General features: G+C 49.4%; 1 protein-coding gene across 1 annotated transcript in view; it reads right to left on the reverse strand.

Annotated features, from left to right (window-relative positions):
- Nucleotides 1–865: 865 nt before the first annotated feature.
- fbxl9 (F-box and leucine rich repeat protein) overlaps nucleotides 866–20983 on the reverse strand; it is a 43913-nt gene continuing 23795 nt past the window's right edge. The window contains exons 3-8 of the mRNA XM_067997656.1: nucleotides 20185–20286; nucleotides 14991–15974; nucleotides 13631–13846; nucleotides 12168–12377; nucleotides 5627–5844; nucleotides 866–4175 (exon numbers count right to left, since the gene is read on the reverse strand). Coding sequence (XP_067853757.1) covers nucleotides 4007–4175; nucleotides 5627–5844; nucleotides 12168–12377; nucleotides 13631–13846; nucleotides 14991–15974; nucleotides 20185–20286 — 1899 coding nt within the window. The 3' untranslated portion in view covers nucleotides 866–4006. The remainder of the gene's footprint in view (nucleotides 4176–5626; nucleotides 5845–12167; nucleotides 12378–13630; nucleotides 13847–14990; nucleotides 15975–20184; nucleotides 20287–20983) is intronic.

The raw sequence follows: 20983 nt of genomic DNA on the forward strand, positions 1-20983 counted from the left end.
TTATGACTTTTCGTAGCGAGATTTTACAACTGAGTGGCTTGCTAGGCCATTTCAGAGGGCAATTAAGAATCAACCACATTGCTGTGGGTCTGGAGTCACATATAGGCCAGACCGGGTAAGGACGGCAGGTTTCCTTCCCTAAAGGACATTAGTGAACCAGATGGGTTTTTACGACAATCCGGTAGTTTCATGGCCATCATTACTGATACTAGTATTTTAATTCCAGATTTTTATTTAATTGAATTAATTAATTGAATTTAAATTCGCCAGCTGCCGTGGTGGGATTTGAACTCATGACTCTGGATTTTAGTCCAGGCCTCTGGATTACTAGTCCAGTAACATAACCACTATGCTACCGTACCCCCAAATTGTTATACGCTGCCTTTACTGATCCACCGAGGGAGCTCTAACCAGCTTTCTGCAGTTAGTTTGTGATTGTTAAAATTAATTCTCAGAATATGGCTGTCGCTGGCGAGGCCGGCATTTATTGCCCATCCCTAATTGCCCTTGAGAAGGTGGTGATGAGCCATCTTCTTGAACCACTGCAGTCCGTGTGGTGAAGGTTCTCCCACAGTGTTGTTAGGAAGGGAGTTCCAGGATTTTGACCCAGCGATGAAGGAACGGTGATATATTTCCAAGTCGGGATGGTGTGTGACTTGGAGGGGAACGTGCAGGTGGTGCCCTTGTCGTTCCAGGTGGTGGAGGTTGTGGGTTTGGGAGGTGCCATCGAAGATATCTTACAAACTGTTGAGTTTGTTACAAATACAGGTTGTAGTAGGAAAGCAGCAACAGCTCAGCAGCGATTTGGTGCTTCACAAATGTGTCTCATCCTCCACAAGACAAGCCAAGATGCTGTGCAAAACACTACATATAATGACTTTTATTTTAAATAGCACAGTTGCATTACATTGTGCGATCCACGAGGGGAAACAGGATTTAAAAGCAGCCCCACATTTGAGTCGATCTCCCGGCATCGTCAAGCCTTTCAAAAATCAAATTGAATTTCCCCACGGAACAAAACCGAAGCAAACAGTCAGCATAACGCCATTTAAATAGCAAGTAAGGTTACACAGGACTGATCCTTGCCAAATAGAGCTGCTAACAGTTTCGATAGTGCAAATCAGAATACATACAGTACAGTGAGCCAGAGACAACAGCAGCAGTAGGTCACTCCAAGAACAGCTCCCCTCTGTACAGTAACGTGTGATACCAGTGACCTGGGAATGAAACTAGTCTAAAAATGTGACCCTCAATAGGATGTAAATTTTAAAACATTCTGAATACTGATGGTTGTATTTCGAAAACAACTGATATTAAACAGTTTTTCTCGATGCAAATTCCTGTAGGGTGCAGCTCCAGGTCACCTGTTACCCTCCAGTACATCTCCATGTGGGTATTCTCCATTTAAACAGAGCCAGTCAGTTGGCTATTTGACTACATGTGGTATCACAGAAAATCCCTTTCCTCTGCCCACACCGGGGGGGGGGGGGGGGGTAGGGGGGCTGACTGGTTAGCGATCAGGAACAGGAACTCTGGCTAGATATTCCCAGTCTCTACACATCGAGGCCAATTGTAACATCCAACTCCTGCCCCAGCACAGATCTAACACTGTAGAGGGCACAAGTTGAATCTTAGTCTCTATACCTTAGACACACACTTCCTTCATCGACTAGGGCATAGGAGGGTTGGGGGGAGGATGGACAGCAGGAAATTGGCTTTAATCTCAGAGATGCCTTGAAGTGGGCTCCACTGTTTATGGTCTAAAACTAACAGCAGCTTTTAATAAGGGGAAGAGCCGTCCTTCAAAGTGTGTTCAATCACATCTGATCACAGATCCTGCAGTGCGGGGTGGGATGATATTGGTACATACACGGCGGGGGTGGGGGGAGCGGAGGGGGCAGGCAAACCGGCTCAATAAAAACCACAAGAGAATCCAGGATCTGTTAAAGCTCCTGTTTGGAGACCCGAGGCATTATTTAAAGGTTATAGGGCATGGAACCGGCTTTCAAAAAATACAACTCTACTGCTGAACTTATGCAAAAAAGAACCATTTCTGGGCCTTTTCAAACTAATTTTCCTTCTATTTTCCTCCCCTTTCCCCATCTCTACTGGAGACAGTGATGTGTGTACAGGGTACAGCCCCACCAGCTGTCTGCTGGAGACAGTGATGTGTGTACAGGGTACAGCCCCACCAGCTGTCTGCTGGAGACAGTGATGTGTGTACAGGGTACAGCCCCACCAGCTGTCTGCTGGAGACAGTGATGTGTGTCAGGGTACAGCCCCACCAGCTGTCTGCTGGAGACAGTGATGTGTCAGGGTACAGCCCCACCAGCTGTCTGCTGGAGACAGTGATGTGTGTCAGGGTACAGCCCCACCAGCTGTCTGCTGGAGTCAGTGATGTGTGTCAGGGTACAGCCCCACCAGCTGTCTGCTGGAGACAGTGATGTGTGTCAGGGTACAGCCCCACCAGCTGTCTGCTGGAGACAGTGATGTGTGTCAGAGTACAGCCCCACCAGCTGTCTGCTGGAGACAGTGATGTGTGTCAGGGTACAGCCCCACCAGCTGTCTGCTGGAGACAGTGATGTGTGTCAGGGTACAGCCCCACCAGCTGTCTGCTGGAGTCAGTGATGTGTGTCAGAGTACAGCCCCACCAGCTGTCTGCTTGAGACAGTGATGTGTGTCAGGGTACAGCCCCACCAGCTGTCTGCTGGAGACAGTGATGTGTGTCAGGGTACAGCCCCACCAGCTGTCTGCTGGAGACAGTGATGTGTGTCAGGGTACAGCCCCACCAGCTGTCTGCTGGAGACAGTGATGTGTGTCAGGGTACAGCCCCACCAGCTGTCTGATGGAGACAGTGATGTGTGTCAGGGTACAGCCCCACCAGCTGTCTGCTGGAGACAGTGATGTGTGTCAGGGTACAGCCCCACCAGCTGTCTGATGGAGACAGTGATGTGTGTCAGGGTACAGCCCCACCACCAGCAGCAGCCCTCCAGTCCCCAACTAGTCATTGTTCCAACAAGAAATTTGAAAAAAGGACCAAAGGCCGTGGGCGAAAGAGGGTCTGGCAGTCTGGAGCCATGAAATAAAGTATAGATTTGGCAGTGATCATGGTGAGGTCAGGTGTTTTCTATATAGAATAATGGGTACTCGATGAGGAGGTCATATTGCCCCTGGGGTGGGGAAGGGAGCAAATGAGAAAGAAAAAGGGAGAACACAAAAAGCTAGGTATCCTGCCCCTGCTCACTATCCAGTGACCCCTGGTGGCAGTGCCTGTGTGTACATCAGGCGGCAGCAGCAGCATCTGGGACACCCTCCACAATCGAATAGCCTGCCGGCATTCAGCGTCGAGGCCAGCACGTGGAACCATGCATGGCACTGTGATCCGGTAAGGAGATCAAGACTTTTGGGGGGGATGGGGAGAAAACGGGAGAGTAAAAGAAGAAAAAGTTCTTGGGATTACTAGGCAGTGAATCCAATAGCGTCTTGGTCCAAGTCTCTCAGCAATGATAGAGATATTAAAGCACTCCTTCTGTGTTTGAGCACAGAATATCGGGCACAGTAAAACCTAGTCATAGAGTACACCTCCAGGAAGAAAGAAAAGCCCCAAGGTTCCAGTGCAACTCATTGATTTGGAGACTGACTGATTTCCACACTGTGGCACTGAGAAGCCTGCCTTAAAATAGCAATACATAGAATTTACAGCACAGGAATAGGCCATTCGGCCCAACTGGTCTACACTGGTGTTTATGCTCCACACGAGCCTTCTCACACCCCTACGTCATTTAACCCTAGTAAATATATATAAAGCTACCTGCAGTAATACATCAGCTGCCTCAGAAATAAAAACTGGGCTATGCATTACTAAAGATAAGTCAAACTTTGCTCACAGGCCACAGCACTCAGTCAGTCAGTCAGTGTTTCAAAGTTTCAAAGCCTGGTTCCGACTGCAAGGCGAATACGGGCTGTGTCCTTCAGGTCCAGGTTTGACTCGTCGCCTGGCCCTCCTTCACAGAGTGAGAGACAGGTCAGCCCCGCCCAAATATCTAGCCTGGACGTTGGTGAGCGTGGGAAGGAGCAGCTGGATTCGCTCGATGCCTGTGATCGTCAGCCCGCCGCACATGGAGACGTCCAGACTCTTCAACCACTTGCACTCCTGTGAGAGGACGTCCAGTGTCCTGGGGGAGGAGAAACAGCATGAAGGTGGAATGACAATCGCTGGCATAGAATTACATCAAATTTTACAGTACAGAAAAAGGTCATTCAGCCCAGTGTTTATGCTCCACACAAGACTCCTCCCACCCTTCTTCATCTCGCCCTATCAACATATCCTTCTATTCCTTTCTCCCTCTTGTGTTTATTTAGCTTCCCCTTAAATGCATCTATACCAGTCGCCTCAACTATTCCTTGTGGCAGCGAGTTCCACATTCTAACCACTCTCTGGGTAAATTAGATTCTTCTGAATTCCCCATTGGATTGATTGGTGATTATTTTATATTTATGGCCCCTAGTTTTGGACTCACTCACAAGTGGAAACAGGCAGATGAAAAACGATTTTGATTTCCACTTTTCCCCCCCCTGAAAGGGACTGACCTTCTCTGGGGTTTAATCCCACCGTCACCAGCTGCCCTCTAGTACCTCATCTGTGACTATTGTACGTGCAAGAGCTTTGACTCATATTACAGATTATTTGACCCAGGGGTGGGAGGGAGAGACAGAAAGAGCTGTGATCGACCCTGTCCTCACATGAGGAAGAGGGCTGCTGACTAGGGATCAGGAGCAGGAACCATGGCTGCTTTGTGCCTCCTTGACCTGGTGACGCTGAGGCCAATCGTAGCACCGTTATCACTATCCCGACTGGTAGCAGCAGATTTGGCAAAGACTGGGAATTGAATCTGTGACTTTCCTGGTCTAAGCTACTCATCGAAGAGGCAAGGAAGCCCTGCTTTGAATAGCATAGAAATGACAACATAGAAACAGGCCATTTGAATGAAAGAACGAAAGGCGTGCATATATACAGCGCCTTTCACAACCCCAGAGTGTCCCGAAGCGCTTTACAGCCAATGAAGTACTTTTGAAGTGTAGTCACTGTTGTAATGTAGGAAACGCAACAGCCAATTTGCGCACAGCAAGATCCCATAAATGACCAGATAACCGTTTTTTTATGACGTTGGTTGAGGGATAAATATTGGCCAGGACACCGGGGAGATCTTCCCTGCTCTTCTTCGAAATAGTGCTATGGGATCTTTTACGTCCACCCGAGAGGGTAGACAGGGTTTAATGTCTCATCTGAAAGACGGCACCTTCGACAGTGCAGCACTCCCTCAGTGTCAGCCTAGATTTTGTACTCAAGTATCTGGAATGGGAAATGAACCCATGCCCTTCTGACTCAGAGGCGGGAGTGCTACCAAGTGAGCCACAGCTGACACCTATAGTGCTATAGAAGCCATGGACTTTGTACAGTAGGTCACTGGGGAGCACAAACATGCACCCAGTACTCTATACACTTACTGGAGCACCAACGAGCTATTTTTACAACTACTTTCCTTCTGCAATCATCATCCAGAATACGACATAACTGGAGTCAAATCTCCCTTCAACTATGTCTTTTTTTAAGCTGGTTACTTACTGGTCGGTGATCTTATTGCAGCAGGAGATGTCAAGATGGGTCAGCCTTTTCATGTGGCTAGCGGCAGCAATCATCCCTTGGTCGGTCAGTTGGTCGCAATGGCTGAGGGAAAGTCGCTCCAGGCTGCGGCAGTGCGTTGCGATGGAGACAATGCTCTCGTCAGTTATCTCGCGGACCATGCTCAGCGACAAGGTCTTTAGCTCCTCAAAGCGGATTTCCTACCGAAGGAATTCAAAGACAGCTCATTCCTTTGGCTAAGGTTACATAATCTCTCTCCTTTCCCAAAGTTATTTTCTCCCACCCTTTCCAAGGGTACGTATCAACTGGACGGAAAAGTAGGTTTATGCCTAGGCCACTCTTCAGCTACATGATACGTGTATAAAGGTGGCATGGCAATTGTAACAAAGTAAAGGCATTTTTGCTCGTTAAGATTTAGTGGATTCTTTTGTGCTGATCACGGTATGCACGGGATTATAAGCAGTTAATGCTGGTACTCTCTTCACCGCCCTACCCCAAAGCTGCTCCCAGCCTCTGCCACCCTTTCCTCTCCCCACACTTTGTTCTCTCCTTTCCTCTCCCCGTCCTTCCCCCCCCCTTTCCTCTCCCCGTCCTTCCCCCCCCTTTCCTCTCCCCGTCCTTCCCCCCCCCCTTTCCTCTCCCCTTCATCCCCCCCTTTCCTCTCCCCTTCATCCCCCCCCTTTCCTCTCCCCTTCATCCCCCCCTTTCCTCTCCCCTTCATCCCCCCCTTTCCTCTCCCCTTCATCCCCCCCCTTTCCTCTCCCCTTCACCCCCCCTTCATTCCCCCCCCCCTTTCCTCTCCCCTTCATCCCCCCCCTTTCCTCTCCCCTTCATCCCCCCCTTTCCTCTCCCCTTCATCCCCCCCCTTTCCTCTCCCCTTCATCCCCCCCCTTTCCTCTCCCCTTCATCCCCCCCCCTTCATCCCCCCCTTTCCTCTCCCCTTCATCCCCCCCCTTTCCTCTCCCCTTCATCCCCCCCTTTCCTCTCCCCTTCATTCCCCCCTTCATCCCCCCCTTTCCTCTCCCCTTCACCCCCCCTTCATTCCCCCCCCTTCACCCCCCCTTCATTCCCCCCCCTTTCCTCTCCCCTTCATCCCCCCCCTTTCCTCTCCCCTTCATCCCCCCCCTTTCCTCTCCCCTTCATCCCCCCCCTTTCCTCTCCCCTTCATCCCCCCCCTTTCCTCTCCCCTTCATCCCCCCCCCCACTTCATTGCCAACATTCCCTCCTTTCCCTTAGTCCCATTCACACCTGAGCCCAGCTGCTAATGTACCAGACCATGACCCCTCACTGCTCAACGCTATTCCTGTCACTAAAGGCTGTGATTCCGGCCACTGTATACTGCAGGCAGCAACTCCTGTTCTTGTGAGAATTTGTGCCTATTGTATAAAGAGTGGCCAGAATCACTGCCATTAGCGCCAGGAGCAGTGTTGAAGAGCGAAGGGTTCAGGTTGGTCCATTAACACCTAGGCTCACATAGGAGCCAGGGACTGAGAGGAGAGTCGCACGGTCCGCACTGAGTTTTGACAGCAAATGCTGACTGGGCCCCCAAAACAGTCAGCGTGAACTGGCTGCTATGCATGAACATAATGGAGGGGACTTGAAACGTCAGTAAATTTGCTGATAATGTTAAGCTACCTGGCTGGGTGACAAAGATAAAGGAGATAAAAGTATCATAGTAGGTACAGCACAGGCCATTCAGCCCATCATGTCTGTGCCAGCTCTTTGAAAGAGCTATCCTTTGAAAGGATGTGCACCAATTAAGCAAATGGACTAAGGAATGCCAGCTGGATTTGAATGTGGGTAAGTGTAAGGTAATGCATACTGAAAGAGAAAACAAAAAGGCATTTACACGATAAAGCAAAGGTTAAAAAGGAGAAAAATAGATCATTCAGTGAGAGTTTCCGGTTAATGTGAAACTATTAACAAATCAAACCAAATATGGGGTGGATCTTAAAGGAATCTGATTATAAATCAATGGATTATCCTAACCCTATATAGGTCATTGATGAGGAATACAGTGCACCCTACCATTGTAAGAACGACTGATACAATGGACAAGAGTCAGAGAAGAACAGGGGTGATTCTGGCATTTCACTCTCTGTTACCAGGAAAGACTCAGAAGTAATGTCAGAGTGTGGAGTTATGAGGAAAGGTTGGAGAGACTTGAGCTTTGATCTTTCTATAGTCCCAATGGCACAGAAACCATTCAATTCCATTGAGTGCTTGAACTCATCTGTCTGTACTTCAGTAATATTGACTTAGAGGAGGACATGTACCAAAAACTGTACAATATTAAAAATAAAGACAGACTAGGAATTAGATTATTTTATCCCCACAGAATAGTGGGCACATGGAATAGACTCTTAGCAAAAGCAGTTACTGCTGTACCAAATGAGCTGGATCAGTACTTTGTTAGGAATGGAACATAAACTAGAAGTAGACAGCAGTTCAAATACTCAATGGAACACAATGATTCATGTGCTTCTGGCACCATGGGAACATCTGGAAGGAGCATCTGGCCAGATGAATAACCGGGGTAAGTGTAGATGGATATTGGGGAGTTTAGTTATCTACCATTAGAACCAAGCCAGGACTGTGCTGGCAGCTTTCTGCAGGTGAAACAGGTGGGATAGACTACAAGGTAGGGTCCACTGTAGATGTTATGTGAAGAAGCAGGTTTGGAACCCTCCAGGGACTCCGTTTACCCCGTGAGTAACTGAGCCATTCACACCACAAAGATCCCAGATTCCTGGATCGCACTGACCTCAGTCAGGAGCACTACAACTGGCCTCAGCACCAAGGTTTTGGAAAGGGGAAATCGGGCAGATTTCCAGTGACCCCAGCTGGAAATGCCCAGGTGCTGACATTGGGTCAGGAGTGGATACAGTAGCCTAGTGGTTATGGATCAGCAACCCAGAGGCCATGGGTTCAAATCCCACAATTGTGAATTTGAATTCAATAAATCTTATCATTTGTGGACTTCCACCAGAAAAATGCCCATGAAAGCTTCTGGATTGTCATTCAGGGACTACCCTCAGCGAAGGGAACCTACCACCGTAACCGGGTCTGGCCCACATGTGACTCCAGCCTCACACTATGTGGTTGTCTCTTAATGCCCTTTCAAGTAGCCTAGCAAACGACCCAGGTGGAAACAGTCTCTACGAGGCCCTAATAAGCACCATCACAAGGTCCAAAGCGTTTCAAAGAGAAGGCCCACCATCGCCTTCTCAGGGCAATTAGGGATGAGCAATAAATACAGTCTTGCCAGCATCGCCCACATCCTGAGAACAAATTATTTAAAAAGATCAGGATTGGCTCAGCTGTTCTGACAAAAACTTTTTTTTTTGTCTGTGCTGAATTTTTAAAAAATTTTTATTGCTACAATCAGCATGTAAGGGGTTAAAACATGACCACACAGGGTATTTCTCAAAGGCCAAGCTATCAGTTCGGTTCTAGATGAGCTGGACACAATATTCTGTATAGTCGAGACTGATAAGGTTGAGATTCCTTGAAAATGGGAGTTTCAGGTCAAACTGTTCCCTTCTAAATTTATGTCTTTAAGAGCGCAGTAAAGAAAGTTTACAAGATTACAGTGCTGGGAGGGCTAGACACTGACACTGGGCGTCAACAAGGAGAAAAATTCCCCTCATAAATTGAAAAGAATATATAGCAGACTGTAAAGTTACAAGTATTAAATCACTTGTTTCAAAATGCTTCATTTCAGCAACTTTACCCTGAGGTTTCCAGTACAGTAACTGGTGTTTTCCACAGGTCCTCACATTCTAAACTACTACAGATCAACAGTCACCAGCAAATCAAGATCACTGCATTCATTGCAGTCCAGCACTTACATAAAACAGAAAATCCAATCAAAGAGAATCACACATGCGCACACGCAAGAACACACCGAACACATACGCAAGAGCACACGTGAGAACACGAGTGCAAATGAAAACACGCACAAGAACACAGCTCCGGGGCCTTTCCTTCCTTAGAATTTTGTAGGTATTCATGCTGAGTCTGGCCATAATAACTGCATCAATCTATGGAGGCAAGAATGTCCTGATCAGCTGCAAAATATTTCCTGATGAAACCCTCAGCAACTACATTCTGATTATTAACCCATACTTGTCAGCAACAAACAGCATTCCGACTGGAAGCACAAACACAAACCAAAGCCTGAATAAAAGCCACAAATAAACCGTACATGATGCAAAAAAGACATCACAGAGTAATTTCAAGGCAAAGGTCAAATGACAGTTAGAAATCTTTGGATATCTTCTTTTGCTGTTTCTGGCAGTATCTCAGCAAATTCAATCAGGTTTCAGCTTGTAAAAGAACTACTGTAAGTGCCTTAAATGCAGCTTAATCCCCCTTTTTTGGGGGAGTAACTGTCCTTGCGGAAACATAGAAAATAGGAGCAAGAGTAAGCCATTCGGCCCTTCGGGCCTGCTCCACCATTCAAAATGATCATGGCTGATTGTCTAATTCAGTACCCTGTTCCTGCTTTTTCCCCATATCCCTTGATCCTTTTAGCATTAAGAAATATATCTGTCTCCTTCTTGAATACATCTAATGACTTGGCCTCCACTGCCTTCTGTGGTACAGAATTCCACAGGTTCATCACCCTCTGAGTGAAGAAATTTCTCCTCATCTCGGTTCTAAATGGCATACCCTGTATCCTGAGACTGTGACCCCCCGGTTCTGGACTCCCCAGCCATCGGGAACATCCTCTCTGCATCTAATCCTGTTAGAATTTTATACGTTTCGATGAGATCACCTCTCGTTCTTCTAAACTCTAGTGAATAAAGGCCTAGTTGACCCAATCTCTCCTCATACGTCAGTCCTGCCATCCCAGGAATCAGTCTGGTAAACCTTCGTTGGGCTCCCTCCATGTCAAGGACATCCTTCCTCAGATAAGGAGACCAAAACTGCACACAATACTCCAGATGTGGTCTCACCAAGGCCCTGCACAACTGCTCCTGTACTCAAATCCTCTTGCAATGTAGGCCAACGTACCATTCGCCTTCCTAACTGCTTGCTGCACCTGAATGCTCGCTTTCAGCGACTGGTATACAAGGACACTCAGGTCTCGTTGCACCTCCCCTTTTCCCAATCTCACCATTCAGATAATAATCTGCCTTTCTGTTTTTACAACCAAAGTGGATACCTCACATTTATCCACGTTATACTGCATTTGCCATGTTCTTGCCCACTCACCCAACTTGTCTAAATGACATTGGAGCCTCTTTGCATCCTCCTCACAGCTCACAGTCCACCCCAGCTTTGTGTCCTCTGCAAACTTGGAAATGTTACATTTAGTTCCCTCATCCAAATCATTGATATATGTTATGAATAGCTGGGGCCCAAGCACTGATCCCTGTGGTACCCCACTAGTCTCTGCCTGCCACCCGGAAAAAGACCCGTTTATTCCCACTCTGTTTCCTGTCTGTCAACCAATTCTCAATCCATGCCAGTATATTCCCCCCCAATTCCATGTGCTTTAATTTTGCACACTAACCTCATCAAAAGCCTTCTGAAAATCCAAGTACACCACATCCACTGGTTCTCCCCTATCTATTCTACAAGTTACATCCTCAAAAAACTCCAGTAAGGGGCGGGCACTTTCAGATTTTCCCCCTATTGTGAACTTTCAGTCCCACTGACCCTGTCCGCCAATGGTTTCTTTAGTTGGTCGTTAGAAGACATGCAGCAGAGGTCCCAGAGGGTAACAACCACCCCGCCATTTGCTTTCCCTCCCTCTACTGACTCTTGTTGGGGCACAGCTCCACAGCCGCCCGAACCTCACCCAGAGGGCAGTTCTTTATGTGTGGGCTGAGACGGTGAGTGTCAGGACATCATAACCAAGGGGCAATCCTGGTTAATTTTTCATTTCCCTAGCCCAGAGCAACGAGGCCAGTTGTAGCAGCCTAACTGTTGCCCCAACAACAATTTGCATTTATATAGCGCCTTTATAAAACATCCCAAGGCACTTCACAAGAGCTAATCAGACAAATTTGACACTGAGCCATATAAGGAAGTATTAGGATAGGTGGCCAAATGAAGTAGGTTAAGGAAGGTCTAATAGGAGGACAGAGAGGTAGAAAGGCGGAGAGGTTTAGGGAGGGAATTCCAGAGCTTAGGGTCTAAGCAGCTGAAGGCACGGCCACCAATGGTGGAGTAAAGGAAATGGGTGATACACAAGAGGCCAGAATTGGGGCAACTCAGTTCTCATAGGGTCATAGGGCTGGAGGAGGTTACAGAGGCAGGGAGGGTGAGGCCATGGAGATATCTGAACAAAAGGATGAGAATTTTAAATTTGAGATCAGCTTACTCAGCACTGACCAGAAATTGAGGCTGGGTCCTTCTGATCTGTAGGGCTCAGTGCTACACCGGGCGGTGCCTTTGCCACAACTAGGCCATCGGGTAGTTATCTTCTTGTGTTATCAGCTCTATTCTCTTCTCCAGTGTACAGCCTACATGGTTATACACTATATCCTCAATAGTGCCCTGCATGCAGTACCTTGGATATGCTGGAGTCTGTCAGTTTGGTACAAGCAGTCAGATTGAGCTCCTTAAGACACGTCAACACACTAAGTGAAGCTCCTGCTTTCTCCTTGGAGGCCTCGATGTCAGATTTGGTTATCATCCGGGGCTTCTCATCCAGGTATTTGGGAGGAGCAAAAAATCCCATGTTACCAAAGGTCCTGCTAAACTTTGGCTCATTATCACCCTGGAAAGAAACAAAAAAGTAACATGTTGGACACTCTTCAAAATTAATTCGATCATGTTAAAATTACACAGAATTTACAGCACAGAAACAGGCCATTCAGTCCATTAGGTCTATGCCGGTGTTTATGCTCCACACGAGTCTCCTCCCACCTTATTTCATCTAACCCTATCAGCATATCCTTCTATTCCTTTCTCCCTCAAGTGATTATCTAGCTTCCCCTTAAATGCATTTATACTATTTTCCTCAACTACTACACATGGTAGCAAGTTCCACATTCTAACCACTATTATTATTATTTCTAAATCAATACATAATCCAGAACCCTAGAAATCTGCAGCAACTCAAGGGAAATTCTGCAGCCAGAGAATATTGATTCTCTGACAGGTCTACCCAGGGTTGGGAGCTTGTCAAGTTTATTGGTGATGGTGAGCAGTTTGTCACAGTGTATAATATATGTAGTCATCTCAGGCATAGCTGACCAGACACAAGTCACTTCCCCCATCCCCGAGAGTCATTATAGGGTTAGATTTCATGAACTGTAGCAGATTTATTAGTTTTGTGAATAAGTATCAGTCCTAAACCAGCTACTGCCCAGTAAGAACTGCTCAATAAATATGGAGCTCAAAACCCTTAAACCCACATATACCCACTTATAACCAAAAATAAATAGTGAGTTTAAAGCTGGAGGATCTGTTTAGTAAAGGAGTATAAAAAGAACTCAATTGCCTTGGATTTCACAAACTGTCAGCTGAAAAGTAAGATCGTACAAGGAACGCACTAGATATTAATCTTATCCTTACGGTGCATGTTGGAATTAAGTACTTAGAGCTTCAACATTTCACTGTTCACTGTTTGGACAAGGTAGATCTTCAAAGTATTGATCATCAATTCAAATATCTGATCTTTGGATTAAAAAGCTTCCTGTTTAGCTTTCAATTTTAAAAGAGCCCTGTCCTCGTTCCATGGTGTTTTTTATAGCAAGAAAGGAATATATTGGGGAGCAAGAGGAGCTTGAAAAGGGGATCGAAACTAGAACGTCTACAAACCAACACCGCAAGACAGAACGCTTGGAAAGTCTGAAGCGAAGGGACAAGCAGAGGCTCTTTGCACCAATATTCAAGAGGCAACCACCAGCCTCCTCCCTGCTAGACGAGGCTGCTCGCCTGATCACGGTGCTATTTAAAGTTGTCGAGTGAAGACTGGCTCTCATACCAAGTGGCCAGCGGTAGGATCGCGAGTAACTAAAAGCAAACCTCCTTCTTGGCCGGCTGGCTGTCGTCAGGTGCGTTCATTCCCAGCAGCCCCCAGTCCGTGATCTCCTTACACCAGCCGAGCCGCAGTGTCGTCAGACTCCTGAGGTAGTTGGCAATGGCGTGGATGCTGATGTCGGTGATGTACACGCAGGAGGTGAGGTCCAGCTCCCGCAGGCTCTCTCCCAGGATCTTCGCCATTGCGAGCACACTGCTGTCCTAAGGAATTTAACCCAACGCAAGAGTGAGCAACATTATAGAACTAATGCCAGTGAGAGGTCAATGAGATTTACAATCACCGCTGCTAATTTAGAGCTTGATTAGAATTTAAGCCTGCCATTTTAATGTATTCTTGGAATGCAAAACCCAGTTGTATTTTTTGGAAAAAAGAAAGTTGTTTCCAAGTTAGAAACTCAAGCCAGTCCAAGGTTCAATCCCTGGTCAATGCCAGTTATTTATTCCTTCAATGTCACTAGGCTGGGGAGGGGGTTGGGGGGGTAAAAGAGAAATGGACCAGACCTAGACATATCTCACTGTTCCTTCATCACCGCTGGGTGAAAATCCTGGAACTCCATAACCAACGCCATTGGTGGGAGCACCATCGCCACATGGACTGCCGCGGGTCTAAGCTGCCCACCACCTTCGCAGGGCAACCAGGCACGGGTGGTAAATGTCACCATCCCAAGACAAATAATTGTTAAATAACCACAGGCGAGGCCCCAAAGACCCACTGGCGCCCAAGGAGCTGCACATCACTGCCACATCAGGAAAGGGAGAGAGAAACACACGCAAATGTATAATACACAAGCCTGAAAATACCGGTGGTGGTGGAGTGGACCTTCCACCCGTCCCAAGGCTGCGATCCCCACCCTGTCCAAATTCATTGGGGGGGGGGGGGGGGGGGGTCAGGATCATTTGCATAACATGGACAGGCGCCAGTGCCATTGTCAGTGCTGCCCGGGCGCTGTTAGGAAGCCATCATTTGAAACACCTGTGGGTACCCTCTAGTCCTGCATCAGGCAGGTGTCCTTGGTGTTGGGGGCAACTGAAGTGGTATTTACAGCGAACATCATCCTGCCAGTAATGCCCTCATTTGGGGGGCGGGGGGGGGGGCGGGGGGGGGGGAGGCGGAGCTTGTGGGGAGGAGGTGACCCAAAAAAAATGCAGTTACCTCCACCTCCGGTGGAATTTAGCATTACAAAAGGAAAGGGCTGAAAACTCAAGGGGGGAACCGGCTCCCCTCCCAAATTCCTTACCCCTTCTGTCCCTCCCCCAAATGATGGTAACTTTGCTCTGCTGACAGCTAGACATTTAGGGCGCAGTATGTCCCCGTGGCGTGGGTAAAGTTGATGGAGTGACTTACTTTCACCATGGTGCAGAAGCCGAAGTTGAGACTCACTAGATTCGACATGGCCCGGGGCGAGGTTAACCCCTTGACCAGCTCACAGCCGCTGACTTGGTAACACTCGGACACGTCGAGCGCCTGAAGGGACGGGATTGTGGGCAGGTCCTTCAGCGCGCTGTCCGCGATGCGCCTGATCTTGCCTAGGGACAAGCGCTCCAGGTGCTGCAGGCTCGAGGCCACGGTCATGACAGACTTGCCAGTCAGTTCGGTGCAGCCGGTGAGGTCCAGGTTCGTGATCCCCGGCTGGCACGCACAGATGGCACAGACCGCGTCGTCCGTGAAGTCCTTGCAGTACTGAAGCACCAGCCCCTCCAGGCGAAGCCCGGCCACCTGGACCACTGACCGTACGGCCTCGTTTGTGATGCTCGTCCGGCTGAAACTTAATCTCTTCAGCGTCTTGACCTGTCGATTTATAAAACGGAGAATGTTGTTCAGCGACAGCACCGCGGTGGAATTGCATGCGTTTGTTCCCCAGTAGGGATCAAACTCGAAGGTGATATGGCAGCCAGCAAGGGACAGCTTTTGGAGATTGGGGGTGCAGTCGATAAGTCGGTTGAAGGTCGAGTCGGAGAGGTACCGTAGGTTGGAGAGGTTGAGCTCACGGAGGTTCACCAGGGCTCCCGCTGTCCTTGTCTTACTCTCTTCCTTGGACAGCAAGGTACCGGGCATGAAAAGGCTGTTGCAGCCGCTGAGGTCAAGCCCCCGCAGGTTGCAGCAGGGTGGGACCAGAGCCATGAAGGAGGTCTCGGTGATGTTGCTGTCCCGCAGCGAGAGGTCCTCCAGGTGCGGGCCCAGGTGGAGAGCAATGCTCCGTATGAACACCTTTGAAACAACCGACCCATCGAGATTGCTCACAGCCACACACGGGCTATGTCTCCGTCCTAAACCTCTGATGGACTCAAGAGAAGCGCACGTTGCTTGGAGATTGTACAGGACATTTTTCTGTACAAAAAAAAAGACTGCAGTGAGATAACTCTGTTCTACACATCTTCGAAGAGTTCTATCCCCTTTAACATAGGCAGTACTTCAAAATGGGTAATGTCAGGCACCCTATTTTCAGATTAACTGCTGTGTGAATTTGCACGTTCTAGGGGCAACTGAGCTAGACAGTAACCCGCTCTGAAGCCATCCCTACCCCTCACCACCGCCCATATCCCACCTTCCTCCTGACTCAGGCTGGAGTACCTTTTCATAAGCAATTGTATTGTTGCTTCACCGAGGTTAGTTAATTCAACGTAGACTAGGGCTCAAGCATGGGATCAACCCCTGGTGATGTTTCCCACTGAGGCATCAGGGGAGCTCCCACACTTCAGTCATTTCTATGTCACACCCCACTGATACATCACCATCTATCTGAATTTCAGCCAGGTTGTTTTAGGATTCTGGTCCAGTGATGATACTGGGGGTAAAAGGGTTAAATAATGAGGACAGGTTGTATAGACTAGGCTTGTATTCCCTTGAGTATAGAAGCTTAAGGGATGATCTAATTGAGGTGCTTAAGATGATTCAAGGAGTTGATAGGGTAGATAGAGAAAAACTATTTCCTCTGGTGGAGGAGTCCAGAACATGGGGGCGTAACCATGACATTAGAGCTAGGTCATTCAGGGATGATGTCAGGAAGCATTTCTTCACACAAAGGGGAGTGGAAATCAGGAACTCTCTCCCCCAACAGTGATAATCCGGGTCAACTGAAAATTTCAAAACAGAGACTGATAGATTTTTGTTAGGCGAGGGTATTAAGGGTTACAGAATGAAGGTGGGTAGATGGAGTTAAGATAGACATCAGCCATGATCTAATTGAACAGACTCGAGGAGCTGAATGGCCTCTTCCTGTTCCTATGTTCTGAATAGGTGAGATTTAAGTAGTAATCCTAAACCATGTTTCAGATTTTAATGTCGGGGACTTGTATATGAAACGCCCACTCCTGAGCTGCCACTAACCAAGTTAAAGCACAAATTATCGTGACAATAATAAATGTCAACCGTGGCTCAGCGGTAACACACTCGCCTCTGAGTCAGAAGGTTGGGGGTTAAACCCCACTCTAGAGTCCTGAGCACAAAATCTAGGCTGACACTCCAGTGCAGTACTGAGGGAGTGCTGTACTGTCGGAGGTGCCGTCTTTTGGATGAGACATTAAACCAAGGCCCCGTCTGCCCCCTCACATGGATGTAAAATATCTAATGGCACTATTCGAAAAAGAACAGGGGAATTCTCCCCGGTGTCCTGGCCAATATTTATCCTTCATCCAACACCTAAAAACAAATTATTTGGTCATTATCTCATTGCTGTTTGTGGGATCTTGCTGTGCATAAATTGACTGCCATGTTTCCTGCATTACGACAGTGATTACACTTCAAAAAGTACTTCATTGGCTGCAGAGAGCTTTGGGACGTCCTGAAGTCTTGAAAGATGCCAAATAAATTTTCTTTCAAAACGAAACAAAATCTACCAGCAGCTCCCATTGTAACAACGTAGAGGGCTGCAGGACCATTGAGTGCAGTCCACTCCTCTTTAAGGTAGCTCCTCCATTATATGGCAGTGTCCTTATTAAAGGATCGAGTCTTCGGATAAATCATTTGAATGATTCTGAATATCTACTGAATTAATTTTGTGACAGTTGCTGAAAGGGCTCTGGGCCAAGAGTGCACTCTTGGGACACCGTCATGTACAATAGAAATTAAGAAGTGAGAGAGATGGGAGACAGCACACTTCAAATCAGCAGAGAATATGTTCAATAAAATGGACCCCTTCCTCAGAAAAAGAATTCTCGAACACCAACAGCCCCTGTTAAAAGAATAAAGTGACACAAGCAGCTAGAAATGGACAACATCTACGCTCTGTAAATAAGGGGTGCCCAATCGGTGCACTCCAATCCCTGGCACCTCAGTCCTGTTTGGGCTCACATTTCCTATTGCTGTTTTCTCCTGTGTGAATTTTGTGGGCCGAGGTTTGGGAAAGGGCTGTAATTCTACTAACTCTAATTCCCACTCTACTTGCATTAATATTTGCTGACCACACATGCAAGAGATTACCGCTTTGGGAATACAGTGAAGAATGGTTTTGCCTGACAGTAACTAAGTATTAATGGAAGATAAGCACCTTGGGACCCAGTGGGAGATCCCAGCTAATCCTCAGCATTAGGGCTTGAAAGTACTTTGAACACAAAACGTTCCTGGATGGAGACCTCCCAATACCCTCATCCAGAGTAACAGCATTGTCCAGTGTAGTTCGAAGCCACACAAATCGAAGGCTTCAGTTTTAAACCCTGGTCAATGTCGAGTTCCAACACGGCCCCGCACTCCCGCCCCGCACTCCCGCCCCGCACTCCCGCCCCGCACTCCCGCCCCGCACTCCCGCCCCGCACGGCCCCGCACTCCCGCCCCGCACGGCCCCGCACTCCCGCCCCGCACGGCCCCGCACTCCCGCCCCGCACTCCCGCCCCGCACCCGCCCCGCACGGCCCCGCACCCGCCCCGCACCCGCCCCGCACCCGCACGGCCCCGCACTCCCGCCCCGCACGGCCCCGCACTCCCGCCCCGCACGGCCCCGCACTCCCGCCCCGCACGGCCCCGCACTCCCGCCCCGCACGGCCCCGCACTCCCGCCCCGCACGGCCCCGCACGGCCCCGCACTCCCGCCCCGCACGGCCCCGCACGGCCCCGCACTCCCGCCCCGCACCCGCCCCGCACGGCCCCGCACCCGCCCCGCACGGCCCCGCACCCGCACTCCCGCCCCGCACGGGCCCGCCCGCGCCGCGCACTTCGCCCCGCACGGCCCCGCACTCCCTCCCGCGCCCCGCACGGCCCCGCACTCCCGCCCGCGCCCCGCACGGCCCCGCACTCCTGCCCGCGCCCCGCACGGCCCCGCACTCCCGCCCGCGCCCCGCACGGCCACGCACTCCCGCCGGCGCACCGCACGGTCCCGCACTCCCGCCGGCGCCCCGCCCGCGTCCCGCACTCCCGCCCGCCCATCCTTGCCCCACATGGTCCCGCACGCCCATCCTTGCCCCACACATCCTTCCCCAAAGCCTTTCCACCATCTACAAGGCACAAGTCAGGAGTGTGATGGAATACTCTCCACTTGCCTGGATGAGTGCAGCTCCAACAACACTCAAGGAGCTCGACACCATCCAGGACAAAGCAGCCCGCTTTTTTGGCACCCCATCCACCGCTGTAAATATTCACTCCCTTAACCAAAGGCACACCGTGGCTGCAGTGTGAAGCACCTACAGGATGCACTGCAGCAACTCGCCAAGGCTTCTTTGACAGCACTTCCAAAATCCGCGACCTCTACCACCTAGAAGGACAAGAGCAGCAGGCACATGGGAACAACACCACCTGCACGTTCCCTTCCAAGTCACACACCATCCCGAATTGGAAATATATCACCGTTCCTTCATCGTCACTGTATCAAAATCCTGGAACTCCCTTCCTAACAGCACTGTGGGAGAACCTTCACCACACGGACTGCAGCGGTTCAAGAAGGCGGCTCACCACCACCTTCTCAAGGGCAATTAGGGATGGGCAATAAATGCCGGCCTCGTCAGTGACGCCCACATCCCATGAATGAATTAAATAAAAAGACCCGCATGCCCGCCCCCGCCCCACGCAGTCCCATACGCCCGCCCCCGCCCCACACTCCCACATTCTTGCCCCACACTCCCATCCTCCACTGGCTCCCTGTGCCTTAGCAAATTAATTTCACAATTCTCATCTCCATTTTCAAAAAAGCTCCATAGCCCACCTCACCCAGCCTCATCTCAGTATCTCCTCCAGCCGTATGTCCCTCTACTCCTGACACCAGGTTACTCCTCGTTCTCACTCCCTCCGCTCCACCACTGATGTGCCCACTCTTTCAGACCTGCCCTCTGGAATTCCCTCCTCGATTCCGTGCGTACAAACACCTCCTGAACGCCCTTCTCTTTGACCGTGCCTTCCCTCTCCCATCCAGTTACTTCCTCCATTCCTGGGAGCTGCACACATGTGGACAATGGGTGAGGACGGGCTGAGGCTCCTCGTGCTTGAATAGGCCGCCAACACTCACAGTGACTTGGGCAAGATACCCGTGGGCAGCTGCTGCCCATGGAACTGTCGCTGCCTTCAGGAGGGTACAATACAGAAACCCAAACTGCATGTTTTTTATTCAAAAGTTACCTGGAGACTACGGTCCAGAGTGGCAGCATACCAGGCTCTGTTCACCAGTGACGCCTCCTTCCTGTCAGACGTAGACAGGAAGCTTAGGATGTAGCGGATGACCTGTTAACAGAAGAACAGTAGAGATTATAGCTATTATAGAAACCCCAAGATGCAGTGGGATTTAAGGGCTCTGTCCTCAGTGGAAAAACCATTTGATGAACCAGTTTTTATTTGGAGAGGGAGAACACGCAACCACAGTGCCGTGTCCAACCAACGTGATCGGCACATTCTCGTGCAATTTGTGTGCTCACTATGTACGTGTGGCAAACCTATTTGCGTACAAAAGTTCCCTGACAGCTGAGTGGACACATGCACCACTCTGTATAGCAGCTAAACCATACAGACCAGAAGGTCCCGGGTCCCATTCTCGGTATGTGCTGAGTTAGCTGATCGACATTAGCCCCTGGATTGGGGATGGGGGGGGGGGGACGGGGGGCGTAGATGGAAAAAAATAAAAGCAGCCCAGGTTCCCACTCTTGATCGCTATCCCCTTCTGGAAAGCACGCCCGTGTGGATACCTGGCGAGGGCAGGATCGTGCCCAGCCCTGATCTGCTCATAGGGGAGAGTAGGGCTGCTCACACTCGCTGTCTAGGCTCACAGCTGAAGAATGGCTGGGATGCTGTCTGTGCTCAAACAGTCTCTCAACGTAAGTTAGTGCCTTCAGAAGAGCAAAGGGGAGAAAACTGGAAAAATAAAAGAAACTTTTTCACAAAGAGGTGCCTCTTTACTCAAGGATCTCCTGTAGTGTAGAAGAAA

This window comes from Heptranchias perlo, chromosome 16, assembly GCF_035084215.1.
Source record: "Heptranchias perlo isolate sHepPer1 chromosome 16, sHepPer1.hap1, whole genome shotgun sequence".
Classification (NCBI taxonomy): Eukaryota; Metazoa; Chordata; class Chondrichthyes; order Hexanchiformes; family Hexanchidae; genus Heptranchias; species Heptranchias perlo.